The 25,113-nt window shown below is 36.3% G+C and overlaps 1 protein-coding gene across 1 annotated transcript in view; it reads right to left on the bottom strand.

Annotated features, from left to right (window-relative positions):
* Positions 1 to 383: 383 nt before the first annotated feature.
* Positions 384 to 25,113, bottom strand: part of Nrx-IV (neurexin-4) — a 283,385-nt gene continuing 258,655 nt past the window's right edge. Inside the window, exon 24 of the mRNA XM_067142634.2 lies at positions 384 to 8,523. Within this exon, the coding sequence (XP_066998735.1) occupies positions 8,333 to 8,523 (191 nt within the window). The 3' untranslated portion in view covers positions 384 to 8,332. The remainder of the gene's footprint in view (positions 8,524 to 25,113) is intronic.

Here is a 25,113-nt window from a genome sequence, read left to right as displayed (position 1 = left end):
TTTTATCAGCACGACATCCAGGATATTTTTCCCTCTGGTTGGTTCCATCACTTTCTGAATCAGCTGTCCTTCCCACATTAACTTATTTGCCATTTGTTGGTCATGCTTCTTGTCGTTCGCATTTCCTTCCCAATTGACATCTGGCAAATTCAGATCTCCCGCTACAATCCCATTTCTTTCCATGTCGCCTAGTTGTACTTTCCATTAAATTAGCAATTACCACCACCATCACACATAGCTCGTATGCTGTTCTACAGTTTGTACCAATATAATTTTAGGACACAGGCTTGCGAATAGAATACTTCACCATGTGCATCTGCAGAACGAGATAGCTAATGCATGCATGTACACACTCAAAGAAAAGAATAAGACTAACACCATAATTTACTCACAAAGAGTGTATATTTATAAATACAAAATACTGATTTCTACAATATTTTCAACTATAACAAAAATTAATGAAAATGGATGGAATCAAAAACAAATACTTAAACATAAACCTCTAAAATAAAGTAGATCTTAACCTTGTATATTGTGAAATAATTTACTTCACACTGTCTTCTATAAAATAAAATTTTAGCACAAATGATTGAAATTTTTGTAACCTTTTGAGTATTTCATACTTTCAAGTATAGAAAGAATTACAATTCATTGCCAAATAACTTGGGAACAAGCTTATAGTAATCTGTAGCCTAGGAAACATTAACACACCTATCAGCATTAACCTGAAATCCTTAGAGGGAAAATAATTGTAATTATCATGGAAATAACATTAGTACAATAAACATTCTTTTGTAATCATGGAGACAAGTTGTAGACAACTGAGATATGTATGCAGACAAGTAATTTATTGACAGTCTTGTATTACCTATGTTGGATAACGGAGTTTAATTTTATACTCAATATTTTGATTTCCATTTTAAAGATAGTAATAACAATAATAATAATCATCGTATGGCCTTGGTTCCTGTGGGCATCTAGGCTGCCCGCAGTTGATTTCAGTATTCTGTTTTAATCTACCAGATTAAACTAGATTTCTCTTGGGGGTCTATGGTCGAGATTTTAATTAGTTTTGTTGGGTAAAAGCAAATGTGTTGCCAGAGATCTTTTACATTCTGACATCGTATGGGACGGAGGGCCCGAATGTACTTTTTTTTTTATGCCCTTCAGTACTCTGACAATCTGTCGGGTTTGAACCCATGATCTTGGGATCTGAAGGCAGACACTCTACCACTCATCCACCATAGATATAAAATATTAGTTGAAGAGCAAAATAAGTATACTTTGTTAATAACAAGAAACAATAGGAATTCTCAGCAGCACTTTAAGGATTAGCAGAATTATCTGATCCATTTATTTCAGTTTCATACAGAATGCACAACTTATCTTAAGGAAACTAACAGCAAGTTAATATTTCAAGATAAAAGGATCTATTATAATGGCTATGTATTGGAATGGACTTTGATTCCTGGAAATACTACAAAGTAGATGAAGATGTATACAAGGGAGTGACAAGAAGGAAGTAGTAGTAATTATTGAGAACTGTGGAGAGCGAGGAGAAACTAACAGATAATATTGAAGAAATATATACTATTCATCATATTTATAGATGAAACTACGGTACTTCCTTAACAATAATAATCTTTGATCGGAACATTGTTGGAAAGGGCAGATGACATGAAAGATTATAATTTTGAGATCACTGTTACTGGGATGGACTCTTAATGTATTGTAGTTACAGAGACTAAAGTTCATTCACTATAATCTATAATCAAGGAGATGTATTCTTTACTGAAAGGTCATATGCTGAGTAGATTGTTTAAAATTATTTAATATTAGGATAATATTTCTTTGATGCAGGCTACTCCTACCTGAATTAAAATAAAACTGAAAATGGTAAAGCTTGAAAAAAAATAAGGAGGCTGTATGGAGACCAGACATATTTTGTCCACAGCAGTAAAACAAATGGTTTTTACTCTTAAAGAAACAGAATCTTAAGATTTATAAGAGCCAGTCACAAAATAAAAATGATGGAAAACTATGTCTTTAACTGGCCCTCATTCACAAATTTAGCAAGATCACAATGACTCTCCAAGAAAAGAAACATCATTACTGCTAACAGAAGACTTGGTATAATATAACAGCCCATAATTTTATATGAGCAGAGATATTTTATAATACGTTAGGTGGAGGGTTAAGCACATGTGAATCATACCACCCATACTAGGAGACAAGAAGAAATGTTAATGGAGTAATGTATAAAAGTTATATAAAATAAACATTAAAACTACCAAGGACAAGTTTTCAGTTCCAAATATTTAAAATGATAACCTGTAACCATGGAGGATTACACTTAGCTGGGTTTCTTCTTAACATTACAAGACCAGAATTCTTGTAAATTATTGGATGGAATGATTAGTTTGTGTGTGCACAGAAATACTGAGTATAATGAATGCAATCCATAGAAGTTATTTACTAAAATATATAGCTAAATGTTTGTTTTATCTGCTTCAACAGAAAAGGTAAATCATTAGAAAAAAATATGGATGCTAATGATCCATAAAATATGTCAAAGTATTATTTCATTAAATACTACTTCGAACAACCTACACCTTAAATGATGCAAACTTCCCTTTCTCAGATATTTACTCAAATACCACAAGGTTTAACAAAATATTTGACTTGTATGACTTAAAAGAACAATGCTGTTAATTAAATGCATTTAACCGAGGCTGCAGGTGGGAAAGGCACAATGGATGACAATAGGTCTCAGAAATTTGGAAAAATTCTGGGTATTTTATGGAGAAAAAGAGGGGAGACTGTCTACACGCTCTAAATTCAGAAACAAATTCAATTAACATGTTTATAAAGCTGTGAAAGGAAATAAAGAGGAGGATGCATAAACTAACACTTTACATATTCTACATGAAAATGTCCAGTTACAAAATACAACTAGAATATTAAAACAGAGAGGAAGAGGCAGTCAATTCTCCTTCAGATGTAATCAACGATGAACTAGATATTTCACTCCAGTTTCCACACCAAACACTGATTTGTGTAATAAGAAAACTGTTTATAGACATTTCTTTATATTTCTATATTTATATGGAAGTGGAGAATGTATTTTATACCAGAAGAATCTAAAAATATTCATGTTTAAGCTGAGTCATCATTTCCATGTACTCAAATCCATTTATCTCATCAGAGCTTTGACTCCCAATGATGAATTCTAATTGATAAACATTTCAAGGAACCAAAAACTTCAAAAAAGATAATGCCTTTTTGTAGTGTAACTTGATGCACCTCCGTAGTCGAACTGTCAGTGTTATTAGCTGCTGTCCTTGGAGGCCAGAAATTTAAGATTGGCAGAAGTGCTGGTATATGGTTAAATTGGTACATGCAGCTCACCTCCATTGGGGGTGTGCCTGAAAAGATCTGCACCATCTCACAATGAGGACAGTTATTTTTTTCAAGGTAAATTTGACAAGAGCTTTGCAAAGTAGCAACATTATATGCAATAATAATAATAAGAAGAAGCTGAAAAGCTGACTATTTAATACTATTAGACTTTAATGTATATGACTGATTTAAGTGCTCCAACTACTTAAACTATGTAAAAAAAAAAAAAAAAAAAAATTTATCAAGTGTTATAATGTTCACATGACCCTTTCAAAATGATATCCAAATATGAATCCAAGAATTTGCAATGCTGAAGTACAGAAAGCAGCATTAGCGTAAAGAGAAATTCATGAAACTTCATATAACCTCGCTGAACACCACCACTGATGGAGCAGCTATTCCAATAAAATTGTTACTAAAACTGAGGATAAGACAAGAAAAGGTGTTCAAAGTGATCAGTAATGACCACTAAGCATGAATTTTGTCAATGATATGGAACAGATCTACTGTGCTCAGAGTTATCTGTAAAATGTATTGACAGTCCAAGGAAGATAGCCAAAAGCGCAGGTGACACCAATGGACAGACTGCAGTGAAAAATATGATTGGTGGTGCTTTGCAATTTGCTTCCAAGAACAAACGATACACCGATCTCCATCCTCTGAGATAACAATGGTAACGTATGTGCCACAATTACTCATGCTCTTCTGTATGGACATGAATTTGACTTTTGATGTTCAAGATGCTAAGGGAAGTTCTGAGCATTATTAAACTTACGAACAGAAATTTTACGAATTTCCTCCATACATGAGTGCATCACTTGCTACTCCTGCATCGTATACCTACTTGGAAATAAGAAGCCATAGATGAATCATTTTGAAAAACCCTGATGAACTAATACTACTGGTGCAATTTGTTATAAAAGGATGGGTCAAATAAGCAAATTATCCCAAAAAAATTCTTGAGTTGCTTAATTATACAACCTTATTACAAAAATTAAGATAAATAAACGTATGTGCACTTTATAAATTACTGCATTATGTGAACAATAAGATGTCTGACTGTAAACTGAACCTTATATACATACATTGTTTCATATCATTCACAAACACAATACTGTATATACAAACTAAATATATACAGCAGAATTGTAATCGACACATTTCTGCGTCTTGCATACAACCTAAAATGGCATACTGAAGATGACTAAGAAGAGAGAGTATTTATTACATTTTTAGAGAATAAAAAGCAAGAATTTCAAAATGAAATATAATTTTTAATGACAATATGAAATATTGACAGTGCCTCCTAGTTTAGTTAATTCTACAATTCTGATAACCAGAAGAAGAACCTGTTTTAACCTTATCTCTTCTTAATTTTGTATTACTGATGAATACTTTAAAATGGAAATGATAATTCACAAAATTCCTTGTAGAGTGCATTTGTACTGATTCAAGTTACTGAAAAGGATTTTTGAATGAGAAGGTATATACTGAAGAGTAAATGAGGAAATTTATGCTCACTTGTAGGCAATTACTCTTTGCTTTATGAATGTTTCTCAGGCCACAACATGAAAACTATATATAAATTTAGTTATACATTTTTAAGCCAATAAAAATAAATAGCAAATGTTAGACAAAAGAAACAGATAAATGTAAAACTAATTCTATGAATACAGCTTAACATCATCATTCAGCATGTAATTATCAAACTACAACTGTAACTTTCTGTCTCTCAATAATTTCCTAATGATCATCATCATGCAAAGGTATAAATGTTTCATCACTACAAAAATATCTAATCAAGCCTTTACAATGATGACTGAATACGATTTGGGTGGTGTACTTTAGAAGCACATTATCATTTATTACTTAAGCCCTTACAAGCTCTCAATTATAAATTTCATTTGGCAATGTTAACTTTTAATTACACTATATATATATATACTTTTATTCATATAAAACAAGATACAATTGTTTACGGCATTTATTAGTTATAAAATGTTGAAGTAGTTAATGCCTATCACATTCTCTGCTTATTTAACATGGAATGACTTGAATGGAATAATTATAAAAATATAAATAATTGACAGAATTTCTAAACATATATCAAGACTTTACAGAGATAATCTGTATCAGAATGTAGGCAACTCGTAGACATCACATTTTACAATGTACAGATAAGGGCCCGATATTTAACTTTACCTTTGCACACAAAATAAGTAGATTTTTCGAACTGGTTTCTGAACCATGATAGCTTTTGAGTTTCTCTCTCTTTCACACAATAAAAAACCCAAATATATGTCAAATAGTACAAGTGTTCAACATTTGCATAACTGCAGATGATTCCATTTATTTAGTCTGATCCTGTTGTGTAATCTTTGCTATCTTACACTATACAGTAGCAAGTTATGGACCAAAAGCTTCAGAGCAGCAAGGATAATAGGCTACATAATATGTACTGCAGATGAATAAGCTATAGGTGAAAATTATGTAGAGGGCAATCTCAGCCATCCTTTTAATTCGACTTATATGAAGGAAATATATTTCAGGACACTGCATATTTATTTCAAGACATTACAGTTCAGTAGATTTCTTGGAATCAGATGAATATTTATAAAAAAAAAAAAAAAAAAAAGCTATCAAACCCTGCATAGAGCAGCCATCTATCTTCTGAATTCATAATCTGCAGAAACAGATGTAATTAAAGGCAACCATTCCCACTAAGCACAGTCACTGGTCACAATAATCACAGGGCAAGACTTAAAGAATTAGTAATCCTAGAGAATGAAGTTTCATCTACAAATAAAAAATGTTTAAGATGTCCACACCTTACATTTAATACAGTGAGGGCTTTACACAAAATTATATGCTATGATATGTGGTGAATAACAGGAAAAAGAAAAAACACCCCTAAGGAATTGCATGATCATTTGAAAAAACATCACTGAATTTGATATGCTTAGGTTGAGAGGAATTGAAATGTAGTTTATAATGATACTCAGTAAATGATCATTCAGTGCCATTCACAACTGGGTTACCTGGTTGACACAGAGCCATGTGCCTCAACAGCAAGACTGTAGCTCTCGGTAGCCTCATCATGCCAAACAGGGAACACAATTGTGAAAGGCACGAGGAGTTAGAAGCCCATTATGAGTTGCAAATGATTATAATACCAAAGAAAACCACCACAGTTTGAGTTTATCTAGTTTGAAGATTAAGTCATGTAAAGAAGACGATGCAAGACTACGTACAGGCAACTAATCTGAAATGGATATGAGGGTAAAATCTGCTGCTGGCAAATCCTGAAACTTTTATACAATTCACCCAAACAATATTCCCTCAAAAAATAAAATTAGAAGATATAGTACGGTATTTTCTAACACAAAAAGTATTCAACAATACATGGACAAATCAATTAAGCCAAGATCAAAGCATGCGGCCAAATGGACAGGCACACAGGTACAGACACACAGGTGGTAAGTGGGGTAAAATAACAAGAGATTTTTAAAATGTTAATTTTTCAATGAAACAACTTATGAACTGAAGTTAAGTTTAGGTATGATATGATGCAACGAGGAATGGTAAATATCTAATCAGTGCACAGAAATGTTCATATATAGAGTAACATATTTTACAACACATTCTTACAAGAATCAAGCCGTTTAACATTATAACTGAAAGAAAGTCATTTTAAATGGGTTAAATAAAAACCATTATAAAATATTTAGTTTCAAAAAAGCAAACTGGTGTGAATTTCCAATGTTCAATAGTGAATATCTTTGTAAACCTTGAGGAAAAAAACCAAACCAACAAATAAATGAAGCCAAAGTGATTATGGCATTATTAGCCACAGGCACTGATATTCTAAGGAGCAGCCTTTTTTAAGAATTCTGTTTGTACAGCAGTCTCTTACTCATTAATAACAGTTTACAAAATTTGTCTCTGCAATGCCTCTATGTGGACTGGAAATGACCTTCCTAATAAGATGAAAAAAAAATTGTTCCACCATAAACTCTTAAAATTATGAATCGGAACACATTTTCTTCCACTGCTTGTCATTTGCCTTGAAATTCTATCTACAGGAAAACATTCCAACATACTTTTTTGAGAGCTTATCCAACCAATGTCCTAGGCAGACAAGACCCTTCAACCTAGAAATACATTAATGGTATTAATATTTAAAAACCTCAATATAACACAGCCTGGTAAAGGACATGACTAGAATGCTTCAAGTATTAATTGGAATGCTTGTAGGGAGAGAATTAGCATCATTTCAAAGTTCTTTAATTTCAATTGCCATAATTATGACTTTCCTATGTTTCTATCTACTAATTTGATACTGTTATGGGCTGAAGAGTATATCACTAGTTTAGTAATATCTATAAAAGCTTATATTACGTTTTAGTCTAAAAATTCTCAATTATTTGTACAGAATTCTAAATCACTTGTAAAGCTGCCTTTCCCTGAAGGTAAACCCAGTTTACATATAAGAAAAATGAACATATGAAATACTGTACATGAACAGTCTACCATACGCATTAGCATCAGTAATGTACAAGGTGCCAATGAAAACATCCAGTCAAGGGATAAAACAAAAAACAAAACAAAAAAAGTTGCCACAGTTACAATGATCCACGAATATGTTAAATGGAGTATTGGTTTCCATCATCAGTTATATTCATATACCATTGTCTATTTACTGTTCAAATGCAACATACAAAACTATTTAGGTCAAAATAAAAATCTGAAGGTTTTGAGATTCTTTTAAGAACACAGCAATCAACAAAGAAGTTGCAGTATAGATTTACACATTCTCTTTAGCAGGAATGTCCATTGTTCTTTTTATAAATTGTACATTCCTTAAAAAAATTAGACATTAAATTAAATAACAACTGCACACAAAATAATATGCTGATTTAACAGACATCCTGTATCAGATGAACCACTCTTTCCTTTTCTGTACTTGATGTCCTGTTTTCCCCACTACAACTGCCGAGTCTGGGTCTAGAGCATTGTCCGCTCCTTTGTCCTCTTGTGTCAGGTACTCTCCTTTGTGGCGAGCTAGGTAGCGTCCGATTAACACCGCCATGATCACCAGAGCCAGGAAAATGATTGCCAGAACACCTGCACCATTACCATGGAAAATAAATAATGGAAAGGAACAAACACGTTGCAAATCATGTCAAGTATGTAGTAAGATAGAAACATGAATAAGAACATACAATAGGATAAACACAATGACGGGCCAGCAATGGAAAAAGGAGCAACAGAAAAGGAGATGAGAGCAAACACAAAAGGACAATCCCCAGATCTTCATACACCACTGTCTCCAGATAGATAAGCTCTCTCCTGATCAATCCCAATTTTTATACATTAATTTATTCTTGATGAGCTCCTATATACGGTAATTAATCTCAGTGGAGGGGAATGACTGAATGAATGCTATAATTGAATGGTCTGCTTTATACTGTTTTTATACATTTTCTTTAAGTGTTTCTGTTCTTAATTGTTTTCTGGATATGTTATAATTATAGTGCTGCCTGTTCCAACAACTTCAAAAGCAGTCAACTACAGAATGGTCATGCAATTGCATGTGTCCCAATTTATCTGGAGCATACAGTATGTAGCAAAATAAAAAGTACCAGTAATGAAAATACAAACATGCCCTGAACAACTGAATGTTGCCTGAAACCTGCCATGACAATGGAGCTACAGCCTACACCGCAAAGGGCTTATTTCCCCTTCTGCAACACCACAATGGAGACCGTTTAATTTCCTGTGGAACGGAATTCCCGTACCCTTTGCACTCCTTGGATCTCACGCACCCAGATGCTTATATTTGGGGTATGCTAAAAGAATCTGTTTTCCAGTCAGATGACCCACCTTGGAATGTTCCTGAATTACGACAGAAGATGAGTTATTTTTGTGTCCTTGCAGCAACCTATGTTCATCACCATGTTTGACAATCTACAGACCATTATGAGCAGTGCACGAAATGTGAGAGTGCATATTTTTGAACGCATTCTCTAGGCTACTGATGCAGTTAGATACGTGTCGCCGTCGTCACCTTGCATGTTATATGTATCTTGATGTTCAAAGCATGCTTGTAATTTCAGTAATGGTTTTTTTTTTTTTTTTTTTTTTGCTAGGGGCTTCACGTCGCACCGACACAGATAGGTCTTATGGCGACGATGGGATAGGATAGGCCTAGGAGTTGGAAGGAAGCGGCTGTGGCCTTAATTAAGGTACAGCCCCAGCATTTGCCTGGTGTGAAAATGGGAAACCATGGAAAACCATCTTCAGTCAGTAATGTTTGTTTTGCTGCATACTGTATTTCATAATATTTTAATAATTTAATTTTGTTGTTATTTGTATTGTGTCATCATTAATTTTTAATTTTATCACAATTTATACAAACCCAAACCAAACCCCATGGCACCACAACCCCAAAGGGCCTTGGCCTACCGAGCGACCGCTGCTCAACCTGAAGGCCTGCAGATTATGAGGGGATGTGTAGTTGGCACGACAAATACTCTTCGCCGTTATTCTTGGCTTTATAGACCAGGGCTGCCATCCCACCATCGAATAATTCCTCAATTGTAATCTCGAAGCCCAAGGGGCCGATGACCTAGATGTTGGGCACCTTTAAACAACAAGCATCATCAAAGGCTGAGTGGACCTCGAACCAGCCCTCAAATCCAGGTTAAAGTCCCTGACCTGGCCAGGAATCGAACCCGGGGCCTCCGGGTAAGAGGTAGACAGTCTACCCCTACATCACGGGACCAGCATCATAATTTATACAGATAATCTTTAAATTTTACAGTTTATTTACTCGTTACCATGATGATGTAAAGATAGGTAATGATCATAACTGTTCTCTTCTTCTATGATTGAGGAGTGTGAATTTGTAAAGAAATTGCTATTTCTTTTCACAGGGGGAAATATGCGAAGGCTACAGAAAGCGTTTACTATCTCTTGAAATAAATGCTGAATAAGACATCATCACCACGAAACTGAAATAATGCTTTATATCCAATACCTGGCCTCCAATTTATGTAATGTTATGTAAATGAGTGCTCAACAACATGGCTGATGACTTAACATATTAGTTACAGTTTTGTGTCATTAGTGTTGGTCAGCAGTGGCAATTGGGGGGGGAGGCAGCAGGGCAGTTCCCCCCAACTTTGTGGAGGAAACATTACATTTTTATTCCATCAGCCAGCTGAAACTAGGAATTATTAATTTTTTGCATTGTCCACATTTGCAAAAAGCTATTCATACACAAATTATATTATTAAGACATTGTGTTTTTATAAAAGATGCAATATGGAAATTCAAGTATCTGTTACATACATACTGTAGACTTCTTAAATGTTGCTCATTCATGTGTTAAAACCCAATGAAAGCTTGTGTACTTATTTAGCTATCACAAATCTAGTTTTGAAAGTTAAGGCTGAGAAGTTTGGAGATTCAGAGATAACCTGACAGTACAAAGAGCTGCTTCATCAGACACTGCTGGAGGAAAAAAAAAAAGAAAAAAAGAAAAACAAATTCTTCCGATACAACACAGCACTGAAAAAGATTGAAAAATACTATTAACCTTTACTGGTCGACCAGCCCTGGCATTATGTTTGTCTTGAGGAGGTTGAATGTCGGGCAGAACCCAACATGTGATTTACAATCATCTTACGGCAATTATACAATTCACAGTGCAATATCGGTGGTTGTGTTAACTTCTCAAAGGTGTTAATGTAATATCTTAATATATATCGAAATACTACTGTTGAATTCCTGCAAGAAACCACCAACCAAGTCTTTCTATTTATGTTGCGTACTCACTGAACACCATGGCGTTTACCAGCAATATAGATAGCAAATGTAAACTTACCTTTCTGAGCCAATCAGACATTATTGATGCAGCTGAGAATTCTGGCAGTGATATTATGTTTTCATCGGATATTTCTAAAGAAGTTCAGCGAAGTGAGGTCATGTGAAAGGCTGAACAAGAAATCACATTTTATTTATTCCAATGAGAAAAGCAACACACAGGACTGCGCAGTGTGCTCAAACAGAAAACCGTGTACTTTTGTGCAACTTGTGCTGGTCTGCATCTAAGAGCCTATTTCTTACTGTACCACACAAAGAGTTGATTACAGGACTAAGGTGCAGGTGTGAAACAAATGAGAAAAGCAGAATCAGTAGCAAAATCAGCCCTGTGTATATAAAGATTCAACCCTGTTTAGTTAAATTAAAGCATTTGTATGAAACTTGTAAAACTGGCCCCTTACAAATATGACCTGGTGAGCAAACATTCTCTACTTAAATACAACTGCTAAAGGTTAGAGATGTCAAAGAAACTCAGGGATATATAGAACTAGAAAACATCAGGGCTAGTTTGAAGACAATGTTGAAGAAACTGAAGCACTTACTTCAGAGAAAAGAAAGCCCTTACAATCGTGGAGAAAAGACATGAACTCCAAAGTTAAGAAAGAAACCTTTTGTCCTGCCACAGTAAATGCCCCACGAACTCTAGCATTAAAGAATGAATGGTGGACAACCAAAGAGCAATGTTTGGCAGACAAAGATTCACAACAGTTCCTACAAGCAATAAAAGCAGTCTATGGTCGCACCTCTCTGGTCCATAGATAAGAAAAAACTGTACAAAGATCCATGCTCTGTTATGAATAGTTGAAAAGAGCATTTTTAAGACGAACTGAATCAAGAATCATTCATTGATACGGACCTCCGAAAGTGGTGAATAAAATGTTTCATTATCAGGGGAAGAAATACTTACAAGGTGGAGAAAATAAAGCTAAGAAGGTGTAAAATGATATATAAAGTTAAGTAAGCTGAGATGATTTTCAATTGTTATCATGAAGTAGGTATAATAAGCTTTCATAGTTCTAATAGCAATAACTATACTAATAATGGTAATAGGTGTGCCCAAGAGAATTCTAGAAAATTAACTTTGCTACACTAACAATAATTCAACAGATTCACCATCGGCTGTTGTAAGCCTAGGTGTCACTAGAGAAATGGGGAGCGAGGTAGCTTTCAGACGCTTTCCTCACTGGGAAAGAAGGTGCTGTTCACAAGCTGTATGGGGGCTATCTGGCAGGGAACAGATGGAAAAATGTGGTGACATTCCACGAAGCACTTGTGTACCTTAGTGAGTGTAACAAACCCCACTTGATTTATTACCTCAATAGAGAGGGAAAAAAAATCAAACATTGTATAAAGAATGCCAGCAAAGTTGTCCAAGGGTTTCACGATTACTGGTGGATACTGCTACAATGGCAACTTAACCATTCACCATGTCGCTAATAATGTGAAGGTTTTAACACCCATTTACAACACAGATTTTCTAGTACTGTACGGGAGAGCAAAAAAATCATGTATGGGTACATCAAGATAAAGCATCCAGCCACACCTCTTGTTCGGCTCGTCTGTTCTTAGAAAGAATGGAAATGAAAACTGGAATCCGTGCAATTCCTTCTACTGACATTCTGGTGAAGGCAACCGAAGGACTCCTGTGCATTTGGACTCCTAAAAAGGGTCTTAGGAAATAGACGTCCATGCACTATCAATGGCCTCTGGAAAGCCTGTCAGGAGTGGGATACGCTAGACGTGCTAGCTCTGCAAAAAAAAAGTCTGCTGCAATGGAAATTACATTGTCAGCTTATAGCTAGAAATGCTAGATTTCCAACTGAGCATGATCACTGGTGGAGACATGGCTTTTCATAAGCTAATTACTCTTCATTGTCCCCAGAGATCCTGAACGATCTTCTGTATATATAAAATTTGAAGCCACTTTTGGGAAATTGTAAGAAAACAGCAGAACAGATTTAAATGAATAACCTCTCGTTTTAAAGTGTACCTGAAGGTCCTGTGAAAACTAGTTTTCAAAAGACAGCCAATTTTCCTGCATAGTTTTCTTCATGTAGTTTCAAGGTCTTCCGCTACACACAGTGTCGTCGTTGGCGTAGTTCCGAATTCCTCTGCTATGTGCTGTGTGCTAGCTGTTATAATCACTACTAGTGTTACAGTGGCAAATCACCAGTTTCAAGCAGTAACGTGATGGAATAAATCCACAAAATCCCCTGCCTGTTGTAACAAGCTAATAAAAGGGTTCTGCAGGAACTCTCAACTTGGTAGAGTGAGTTGGCGACCAAGAGGCCCCTAGCCAATTGTAACATTACTTTCATTTACTTCTGCCAAACTCCTAACTTTCACCGTTCATACCCGACCTCCCTTGAACAACTCTCTGTTCTCTTCTGAAGTTTTGAGATGTGGCTTGAAGCTTTGTTGTTATGAGCATGGAGATACATTCAATAACATTTAATATACAAGTCAATATACTGGCATGTCTATTAGGACACACAGCTGTAGACACAGTTAATCCTACAGAAACTCATCTGAGAGAAACAGACAGTTTCAACGGCAACAACTAGATTGCAAAGATCGACTGTAATTTTGTTGTATCTTTCGTAGTATTTGCTGCACAAACCACCAGTAAGTGAATAATTTTGAGGGTTTGACTAACAGAAAAGTTAAGAAAAATAGAAGTGAAGATACCTGTCAAACAAGTTACAATATCTAGAAACCAGACTATATTTTGAAGCATTCAAAGGAAAAAATAGAATAAGGCAAGAGCCAAACATAAAAATAAGAGAGGCAAAAGTTTTATGTACACTGAAATAAGATGGTTAAAAACCCAACTTCAGAAAGAGAAAGGGATTCTTATGAAATTAAAACATTAATTTACTTTCAAATGGAAAATATGACCCACAGTATATAAAAAGCTAAATTCACTGTTCTTACAGCAGTATCTATCACGACCTCCAAAGTTACAACTGCTCCATCAACTTTTCTACAAATCTTCACCCAATCAAACAATAATAATAATAATAATAATAATAATAATAATAATAATAATAATAATAATAATAATAATAATAATAATCATAATAAGAGCAAAGCGCAAAGAGGAATCCTCAATGGAGCTGTGATGCTTGGAACCGCGTTTGCTGTTAGAACCAAGATCCTTAAATCAGTTGCAAATTTCGAACCTGTGAATGACGGATTGTTTATACTCACAATTAAATGCGCGAACAAAACCTACGCCCTAGTTAACGCACATGCTCCTACAAACGATAAGAACAAGTCTGATCCAGATGAAGTTGATAATTTCTGGGACCTACTGGATGAAAAATTAAACAAAATCCCCAAACACCATGTCAAGCTTCTTTTGGGTGACTTCAATGCCCAACTAGGTCATGAACAGAAGTACAAGAAAGTTATAGGAAATTACCCTACTCACAAAAGAACCAATCCCAACGGCAAAAGACTGGTGTCCATTTGCGAAAATCACAACCTGCAGGTCATGTAGACCCACTTTCGCCATCTACCCAGAAAGCAAATGACTTGGCGTTCTCCCGTCCAAGCTCTCGGAGAGTTCCAAATTGATCATGTTGCAATCTCCAGGAGAAACAGCCCTGAGATTATGAATGTCAAGGTAAAGAAAGGCATCAATGTGGCCTCAGATCATTATATGTCTCTTATCAAATTCAAACCAATTCCCGCAAACACAAGGAAGACAACCAAACAGATCAAACGCTTCGACAATGATAAACTTCGGCAAAGAGTCGAGGAGTTCCAGGAGAAGGCTAGACCAAATGACTGTGACTTTAACAACGCCAAAAGTCTCCTTGTTGAGGCCGCCAAAGACGTTGCAGAAATCAAGAGAAGCAAAAAGCATGCCTGGTGGAATAGTACCTGCGAATCAGTCCTCCAAGAAAGATTCAATGCGTGGAAACAGTACTACTCTACGAAATCAGAAAATGATTGGGAAACCTACAAAACCCAACGTGCCCAAGCAGCTAGGGTGTTCAGAACTGAGAAACGTAAATACGAAAAATCTCTCATTGAAAAGATAGAACAAAACTTTAGGAAGAATGAAAGCAGAGAGTACTACAGAGGCTTCAAACGCAAACTCACTGGCTATAAACCACCGTCTCTATGCTTTGAGTGAAAGGACGGCACACTGGCGACGTCAAATTAAGAAAATTGCAGCATTCTGGTAGATTACTTCAAGAATTTACTTAATTGCTCTAAACCGCAAAGCGCCAATTGAGACCAAGGAACCCTTACTCAGGTACCCAGATTCCAGACCCGCGACAGAGATGAAATCAAGCGCCACATTGCCCGTTTCAAAAATAAAAAAGTGCCGGGGTAAGACTCAGTAGTAGCAGAACTATGGAAATATGCCCCAGAGGAATCACTTGATATCTTGCAAAAGCAAGTACAAGAAATTTGGAACAAGGAGACCCTACCCGAAGATTGGAAAATAGCTTTGATCCATCCATTACACAAAAAAGGCAGCATGAAGAACATCAACAACTACAGAGGAATATCTTTGCTACCCGTGACTTACAAAATTCTATCACTTGCCATCCTGGAGCGTTTGGAAGCACAAGTCGAACATCAAATAGGTGAATACCAAGGAGGGTTCAGAAAAGGTCGCTCAACAGCCGAGCAGATCCAAAATCTCAAAACGATCATCAGATATTGTACACTAAGGTCCAAGCAGTATGTGTCTGTCTTTGTGGACTTTAAGAAAGCATACGACTCCACTGACCGGGAAGTCCTGCTAAACATCTTAAATGAATTTGGAGTTGATTTGAAACTGCTGGCATTAATTAGAGCCACCCTGACCGATACAAAATCCAAGGTGAAGTTCCACGGATGTCTCTCGCATTCCTTTGACATCAAAATAGGAGTCCGACAAGGTGATGGGCTATCCCCGATACTCTTCAACTGTGTTCTTGAAAAGATTATCAGAACCTGGCGGGTGAGATTACAGGAAACCAACTACAGTCCATTGAGAATAGGAACCAAATCCAAGGGGATAGCAACAGACTGCTTAGCATTTGCCGATGATATTGCTGTTCTCTCAAACGACATAGAAACCGCTAGAGCTCAAGTTGAAATTTTAAAGGAAATTGCCGAACAAACTGGTTTGCAGATATCGTTTGAGAAAACAGAAGTAATGACTAACATCAAAGAGGCTCCACCAAAACTCCATACAAAATACGGGGACATCACCCGAGTAGAAAAAATTCAAATACCTGGGTGAGATCATCATGAAAAATGGACTGGACAAAGAAGCACTTCAGGAGTGAGTATGCAAACTGGAAATAGCCTACCAAACATCCCGCACAATCTACAACAAAAAATGCCTTTCCCAAAACACCTAGATACGTCACTATGAAACAGTTCTGAAGCCAGTAGTTCCATCTGCATCCGAAACCCTGTCTCTAAATGCCAACAAAGGACTCCTTGAAGAACTGGAGAAAAGAGAACGCAAAATTGTGAGAGGAATCTTGGGATCAAAGTACAGAAATGGAATCCATCAAAAGAGATCCAACAAGGAAGTCTACAGCAAAATAGAGAACATTACCGACACAATCAGAAAAAGACGGGCACGATTTTACGGTCATCTGAAAAGAATGGACGGAAGAAAGTTAACTAAAGAAATCTTTCACTTTTTTGATTCAAACCCCAAAACCACAATTCCCTGGTTTAGAAATACCAAAGAAGACCTGCAAATGCTACATATCTCAGCTGAAGACGCCCTTAACAGAGATCTCTTCCGCAAGAAAATATTGACGAACGGGCTAAACCGAGCAACCGAAGAGAAGACACGGTGCCCCTTGGGCAGAGGAACGTAAGCAGGCCCACTCACAAAGAATGAGGGAAATTTGGGCTCTAAAGAAGGCAAAGTTCAGTGTCAAATGCAACGAGACTTAACGTGGTCCTTGATGGCCCCAGCGAATTATATATTATAATAATAAATAATAATAATAATAATAATAATAATAATAATAATAATAGCTTTACATCCCACTAACTAATTTTACGGTGTGCCATTGCATTTTACGTCATGTAAAAAAATGTCGCCTAATGGTTGAATGAAGTTACACGAAATGAATTTAGGCAGAGCAAAGGCGAACAAGAGTATGATTTAGAAGTTAATATGGGCCTAACTTTGAGAAGAAGAGCGTGATCGATGTGGCAGTGGAGAAGAAGACAAAGAAAAGCGAGCTAGATTGTTTAAAAAAAATAAAAAGGGATTACAAAACTACATCACCAAGAAAAGCAAATGGACGACAAGTTTTAAATCATATGTAATGATAGATTACAAGTAATATTTAAAGGGAAGAAAACGAAAAGCAGTTCAGAAAGAAATATACCCATTTATAGAAGAAGTATTTCTTACAAGAGAACAAGAGAAGAGATTGACAACCAGACCAAGTTGCTATATGATAGCCGAGATAGGAGTAGTCTACAAAATATCGAGATTGCCAAGTGGAATCCAAGATATATTCAAGAAGAAAGAAGAGAAAGTAGAAATTACCACGGAAAAACAAGCAGATTGTTAAAACCTGATCATCTCAGAAATAAAATATAGATTTTAAGAATACGTTTGGTAGCAAAGTGTCGGATCCGGTAGACGATCTTGTTTCCGATAACCTCACTTTGGACTCCTCGTATCTGAGGTTTAGAGTAAGAGATCTGGAACTTGAACTCTCATTCAAAGATGAAATAATCAAAATGTTATCCACGGATCCAGAAAATGCTCTGCTGGAATTGAAGAACCTTAAACAAAATAATGTTGAAATGCCGGGACAGTGTGAAAATAATTTTAAAGAGGTTAAGTTGAAGAATGTTAGGCCTACCCGGAAACATGTTGCATTTAAAGATTCTGTAAATAATAATTTAGTAACACAAAACAGTTTTCAAGTGTTAGAATCAAACGATCATGAGGCAAACATAGAACATGTCTCAGCTGCAGTGACAAAAAAAAAAAAAAAAAAAAAAAAAAAAAAAAAAAAAAAAAAAAAAAAAAAAAAAAAAAAAAAAACCAGTCGACGACCGGTACATAAACAAGCCCACACAGTAATAGTAGGGGACTCGATGATAAGAAACGTTGGACTCGAAGTTGAAGAGGGTATTGCGTACTGCTATCCAGGCATACGAGTGGGTCAACTTGCAGAACATGTGAACAGTGGCAGTATTAAAGAAAATCCTGACGCCCTGATAGTTCATATTGGCACAAATGACCTTCATAATTTGTCAACACCTAGTGACATAATGGTCGAAACTGATAGGTTTATTACTGCGATAAAAAGGAGGTTTCCAGCAGCAAAGCTTTGTCTCAGTGGCGTTATATATCGGTGTGGTGATGATTATTGCTACATAGATGCTGTAAACTCCACTCTTGACTGGTTATGCCGTAATGGAGATGTCCTTTTTGTCGATGCTAATAGTTGGCTTAGAGGTAGTGATTTTGGAAAAGATGGGTTACACCTTAACAAAAAAGGAACCTCTAAGTTTGGTAAACTTCTCAATGGAATATCTAGTAGAACGCTCTCGGGAAACTAATTAAGAAAATGAGGGGTGATGCTAATCCTAATGGCAAAAACTTAAGTGATTTAGAAAGTAAAACTTGTATCAGGAATATAATACAAAATGTAGAGAGGGAATCATTTCACAAAGGTCAGATACAGAATACCAAGAAAGCACCAAAGACATTAATAAAAAGGTTAGCTGAACACTTTAGAGGATACTATCAAAATGTAAATGGACTTCGAAGCAAACTAACTGAACTTAGAATTTCTTCATGTTTAGCTGACTATGACTTCATGATATTAACTGAAACAAACTTAAATGATGAAATTAGTGATGAGGAACTTGGACTCAAAACATATTCCATTTTCAGATGTGATAGGTCTTCTTTAACGAGTATGAAGGCATCCCATGAGGGGGTAATAATCTGTATTAGCAAGAAGTTTAAACCTACTCTGATACCGTGCATTAACACAGTTGAACAGTTGTTTGAGTCACTGACTTTTAACACCACAAAATTAATCATTGGTGCTGTATACATTCTACTCAAGCCTCCTCTCCAAAAATATTTCGAACATTGCAGTGCTGTTGAAAAAATTATGTCAAATCTCGACAACCATATTTATTGCTCATTGTTGGTGACTACAATTTACCACATCTTAATCGGATAGTAAATGAAGAAACATCTTCTGGCCTTGTGTCAGTAGGAAACCACACTGTGCAGTCCAGTTTAGTTACCGGTATAGACACTTTTTCTTATCTCTGTTAAATCAGTTTAATGCTATCCCAAATTTTTTGAATCACTTTCTTAATTTGGTTTTCAGTAACTCCAGTTCCATCGAAGTAAAATCTAGTAATGAAAGCATTGTCCCCCTCGATAGACACCACCCAGCATTAGAGATTTCTTTACCTATAAATGAGCTATACAATTCCTTGCCTGCTGATAGTTTTTGTTTTGACTTTTTAAATGGTTACCATAATGGACTAAATTATTACCTGTCACAATTCAGCTGGAAGGTGATGTATCAAAATGTATCAGTTGATAAAGCAGTAGAAACCTTCTATTCAGTACTACATTATGGCATGAAACTTTACATCCCTATACGGAATTTTAAGACTCCCAAATTCCCAAAGTGGTTTAAGCACAAACTGAAGTCACTGATTATTGAAAAGAAGAAAGAACACAAGCAATACAAAATATCAGGTCTCAACAGTGATTATCAGTAGGGACGGGAATTTGCCTATTTTATTCCTGTGTTCAGATATATAAATCTGTTTTGGGGTCCTTTAAGCTAGATTTCATTGGTTTTATTGTGCCTATAAATGCCTATTTCAGGGGTTTGTGCCTATTTTGAGTATATTAGCCTATGTGATGCCTTTTTAATCTATTTGAAAGAAGCCGATTTTCTTCCAGTAACTGATGTGCTTGACAGAATTATCTTCTCATTTCTCAATATCTGTTTACCCCATGAAGAAAAATGGGAATTCTCGGAAGTCACCAGAAATAGTTCTTGGGAAATTTCTGTCAGGATGTGAACTGTGAACTGTTGTACGCGTACGCTTTATCTTCAGAACGTGTTGTGATTTACTGTGAAGAAGAAGTGCGTCTGTGGGAATGCCCAAAGAAAAAAATCACCGGGTGAGTTGGCTGTGCGCTTAGGGCCGTGCATCTGTGAGCTTGCATCCGGGAGATTGTGGGTTCGAGCCCCACTGTCGGCAGCCCTGACTCCGTGGTTTCCTATTTTCACACCAGGCAAATTCAGAGGTTGTACCTTAATTAATGCCATGATCGCTTCCTTCCCACTCTTAGGCCTTTCCCATCCCATTGTCACCATAAGACCTATCTGTGTCTGCGTGACGAAAACAAAATTGTAATTGGAAAGAAAATTCGTCGAAGTCCTACTGGCTGAAGCAGTGGATCACAGGTGATCCCAATTTCGCTACGGATGAAAGGGTAGTCTTCTGCCAAGCTTGCTGTAAGGAGGTAAGTTCGTTTGTTCCTTTTATCCTTGTGTGGCATTTCATTGTAGCATTTATAGGCCTATTCAATTGCGTACTGTGGAAGGTTGTTTTGTTGCAATGTTGTATTAGTCGTGCACTTTCGATAATTCATATTGCTAAAATTTAAATAATAATTTAATTACTGAACTAGGGGTTAGAATGTCGGTGGTCTCTTGTCACAGAGTGGATGAAAATTAAAAATCAGTGTTTTGAACTCTGATTCATTTCCTGTGAAAATAGAGATTTACAACTGAAATATTTTTCTTTATTTTTCTTTCTTTCTTTCTTAATCTGTTTACCCTCCAGGGTAGGGTTTTTCCCTCGGACTCAGCGATGGATCCCACTTCTACTGTCTCAAGGGCAGTGTCCTAGAGCGTGAGACTTTGGGTGGGGGATACAACTGGGGAGGACTAGTACCTCGCCAGACAACCTCACTTTCTATGCTGAACAGGGACCTTGTGAAGGCATGGGAAGATTGGAATGGACAGGCAAAGAAGAGGGAAGGAAGTGGCCGCGTCCTTAAGTTATCATAGGTAACATTCCGGCATTTCTCTGAAGGAGAAGTAGGAAACCACGGAAAACCACTTTGAGGATGGCTGGGGTGGGAATCAAACCCATCTGTACTCAGTTGACCTCCCAAGACTGAGTGGATCCCGTTCCAGTCTACATGCCACTTTTCAAATTTCGTGGCAGAGCCGGAATCAAACCTGGGCCTCCGTGGGTGGCGGCTAATCACGCTAACTACTACACCAGAGAAGCGGACTACAACTGAAATTTAATTTTAATAAATCCTGAGTAACTTTCACCAGCGCTATGTGTAGGCTCTAGTGAACTCTGTTACGTTTCCGCTAAGCCTTCGCGAAACATAGGATGAAGATCAAATGTGGTGCCGCTAGGAAGATGTTGCAGAGACTATGTAATAGATAAGAAAATGTTCCACCGATCAGACAGGACAGACAGGATGGCATGGCTTGGACAATGTTACAGCATGTTTTACAAGGCTGCAAAGACTACCTTTACAAGATCAGGCCAGTGAAAAGACCGTTGGTCTGGATTGGTGAGGTCCGGTTAGTAGCCGTTGTGCTGGGTGGGGGGAAGCAAAGAGAGTCTGGGGTGCGTAAGCTCTAGCATCCCATCTAGAGTCTTGCTAACTTGTGACAAAAAGTAAAGTTATGGGCGCTTGCCACGACAGTTTCAAACCACGCGGTTTTCTAATTTTCAACGAGGGTGGCAGTCTTGTGGGCACACGTGATGCAGGATCTATTGCAGGCAACAGAAAATAGTCTTCATGACAGTTGACCTGGCTGAACAAAGCCAGCGAATAGCAACATGTAAAATGTTCACAAACCTGAGATTTATAGTGGCTCCGTTTTAATTCTTCTATGGGTAAGTAAGAATACTGCTAGGGGCAGCTAAGTGAGTCCCTGGCAATCATATAGGAAGGATCTTTCCTCTACGCTACTCAGGTATCATTTCACGACATTTTTATTATTTTTTCACCCGGTGAACTTGACAGGAAACTGCCAAATTATAACTAAACATTTTTGAGGATATATTTCCATGTAAATTACCAATTCCCTTGTTCCTACTTTAACGTTTTGTACTTCTAGAAACATCACCTCTAACAGTTTTTTTTTTTTTTAATGAAACAAATGCATGATTATACTAAGCATTATTGCCAGTTAGCCCACCTGTAGAAATTTAAGATATAGATCAACATAGAAACACTGCGATGCATTTGACACGAGTACACAAAACTGTGTCATCACAGCTTTTCTACCCATCCACTGTATACAGCGACCAACAACAATTTTCTATAGACCTGTGCACTGCAACGGTGGGAGCTAATATCCCCCTGCATAAACTGGAGCACCTTCAAACTTCAACAAGCTGCCGGGAGCAATCACAGAGTTGGAGAAGAATGATGGTGTCATTTAGGGTTGTGGAAGAAGTCAGGAGAAGTTTTGACCAAACCTCTGGGAAGGTAGCCGCTGTCAGCAAAAAGTTCCGTAAGAGTCCTGCACCAGAATCTATGATGGAAAGCGGCGGTAAAGTAGTCAGGGTGCTACGAGGTGAGGTAGATGAAGCAGTTGAACTAAAACCAGATGAAGTGGCTTCATTGATGTTTTGTCCAATCACTTTCTGTGATGTTGAGAGACCTTTCTCTCAGTACAAAACAGTCTGCCCGACAGGAGAACAAGATTGTTACTGGAAAACATTGAAAAGTTGCTTGTTGTAAATTCCTTTTATAGTAATTGAGTGTGTTATTAAATTATAAGTATTTTTTCATGCCTATTTTACACAATAGTGCCTATTTACATGCCTATTTTGGATAATTTAAGAGCCTATATGCCTGCCTATTTTAACTGTTTTTAGTGCCTATAATTCTGGTCTCTAATTATCAGCATTTCTCGAAATTAGAAATTAATGCAAGTTTGAATCTAAATCTTGCTATACAATGTATATCTCCCAACTGTGAACAAAGTATTACTTCCAATCCACAGAAATTCTGGCAATATCTAAGTTCTAGAAGGTCAGGTAATAATATTCCTTCAACAATACATCTTAATGAAGTTACAGCAGATATTGGAGAAAATATTGTCACTCTTTTTGCTAACCACTTTTCATCTGTTTATTCTTATCAGAATAGTGGTAGTATGTCATATGATTATTCTTTCTCTGTCAATCTATCAGTTATAAACATTAGTAAGGCAGAAATTTACAACAAACTAATATCTCTGGAATTAAAGAAAACTGTAGGACCTGATGGTGTTTCAACTTACCTGCTCAAGTACTGCTCTTTAACTTTATGTGAAGCACTCTTTTTATCTGTTCAACTTATCATTAAACCAAGGTGTTTTTCCAGTGGAATGGAAGAAAGGATTTGTTAGTCCAGTTTTCAAAAATGGTGATAAAACTGACATAAAACAATATAGACCCGTTGTAATTTCTTCTCATATTTCCAAAATTTTTGACTCAATAATTCTTGACAAGATCAGACCTCTCTTAAGAAACATCATCATTGATGAGCAACATGGATTCTTTTCAGGACGGTCAACCTGTAGCAAACGTGGACTGCATTTATACAGACTTCTCAAAAGCTTTTGACACTGATGACCACAATATCTTGCTGCAAAAACTAACAGGCTACGGAATTAATGGGCCTCTCCTCTCATGGTTTGAATCATATCTTAAACGCCTACAGATTGTTAAAGTAAGGAAACATTTTTCTACGTCTATTATTGTTACCAGTGGAGTTCCTCAAGGGTCTCACCTTGTGCCCTTACGTTTTACTCCCTACATAAATGATATTAAAAATATACTTAAGAATTCTGAATTGCTTTTGTTTGCTGATGCAATTTTTTTATGCAAATTAATTGTCCACTTGATTGTTTAAAACTTCAAGAAGATTTACATCATCTGGAAAAGTTCTGTATTCAAAATGGGTTGAAACTTAATCATGAGAAATGTAAAATAATATTTTTTAAAAACAAGAAGAAAAGATCATTTCAGTACAAATTTAGTAATAACAACATTCTAACTCCTGTTTCACAAGTTAATGACCTTGGTGTTTTGTTCAGTTATAACCTATCGTTTAATGAACATATTGAAAATATTTTTAAGAAAGCATTTCAAAGATTGGGTTGCATTACTAGATATTCTAGAGAATTTTCGAACTTAGCTACCTATCAATTGCTGTATATGTCTTTGGTACGCCCCATACTAGAACACTGTACACCTATTTGGAACCCTTCTCATCAGACCTCTATCCATAGATTAGATTCAGTACAACATAGTTTATATTCATTTAGAGCAGGATTCTCATATGATAGTATTGATTATACAGCCCTACAACTATCCTTAAATCTGCATAGTCTGTCACAACGCCATGAATTATTAGATACACTCTTCATTTTTAAATTGCTTCATTCCTTGGTGAGTTGTCCACAACTCCCTGCAAAAGTTAACGTACATGTACCAGACAGACGCACAAGGTTCAAGAATACAGTGTCTACAAACTGGCACAGAACTAACTACGCATTCAATGGGCCAATTGAACGAATGTCAAGATCTCTAAAGAAAGTGGATATTGATATATTTAACTGCTCATTGTCAAGATTTAGAAATCACTTACATAATCTCCAGAATTAACTATTACTTTCCTGTGCTTACTTGTAATATAGCCTGTGTATATATCTGTACATATTTTTCTACTTATACTCCATTGAACTTTCTTTTTAGTGTGTTTTGTTTTGTTTATTCTTCTCTATTGTTGTGTAAAATGGTATTACCGTTAATAAAGTA

Source organism: Anabrus simplex, chromosome 3 (assembly GCF_040414725.1).
Source record: "Anabrus simplex isolate iqAnaSimp1 chromosome 3, ASM4041472v1, whole genome shotgun sequence".
NCBI lineage: Eukaryota > Metazoa > Arthropoda > Insecta > Orthoptera > Tettigoniidae > Anabrus > Anabrus simplex.
This window is presented reverse-complemented; position numbering and strand designations above follow the sequence as displayed.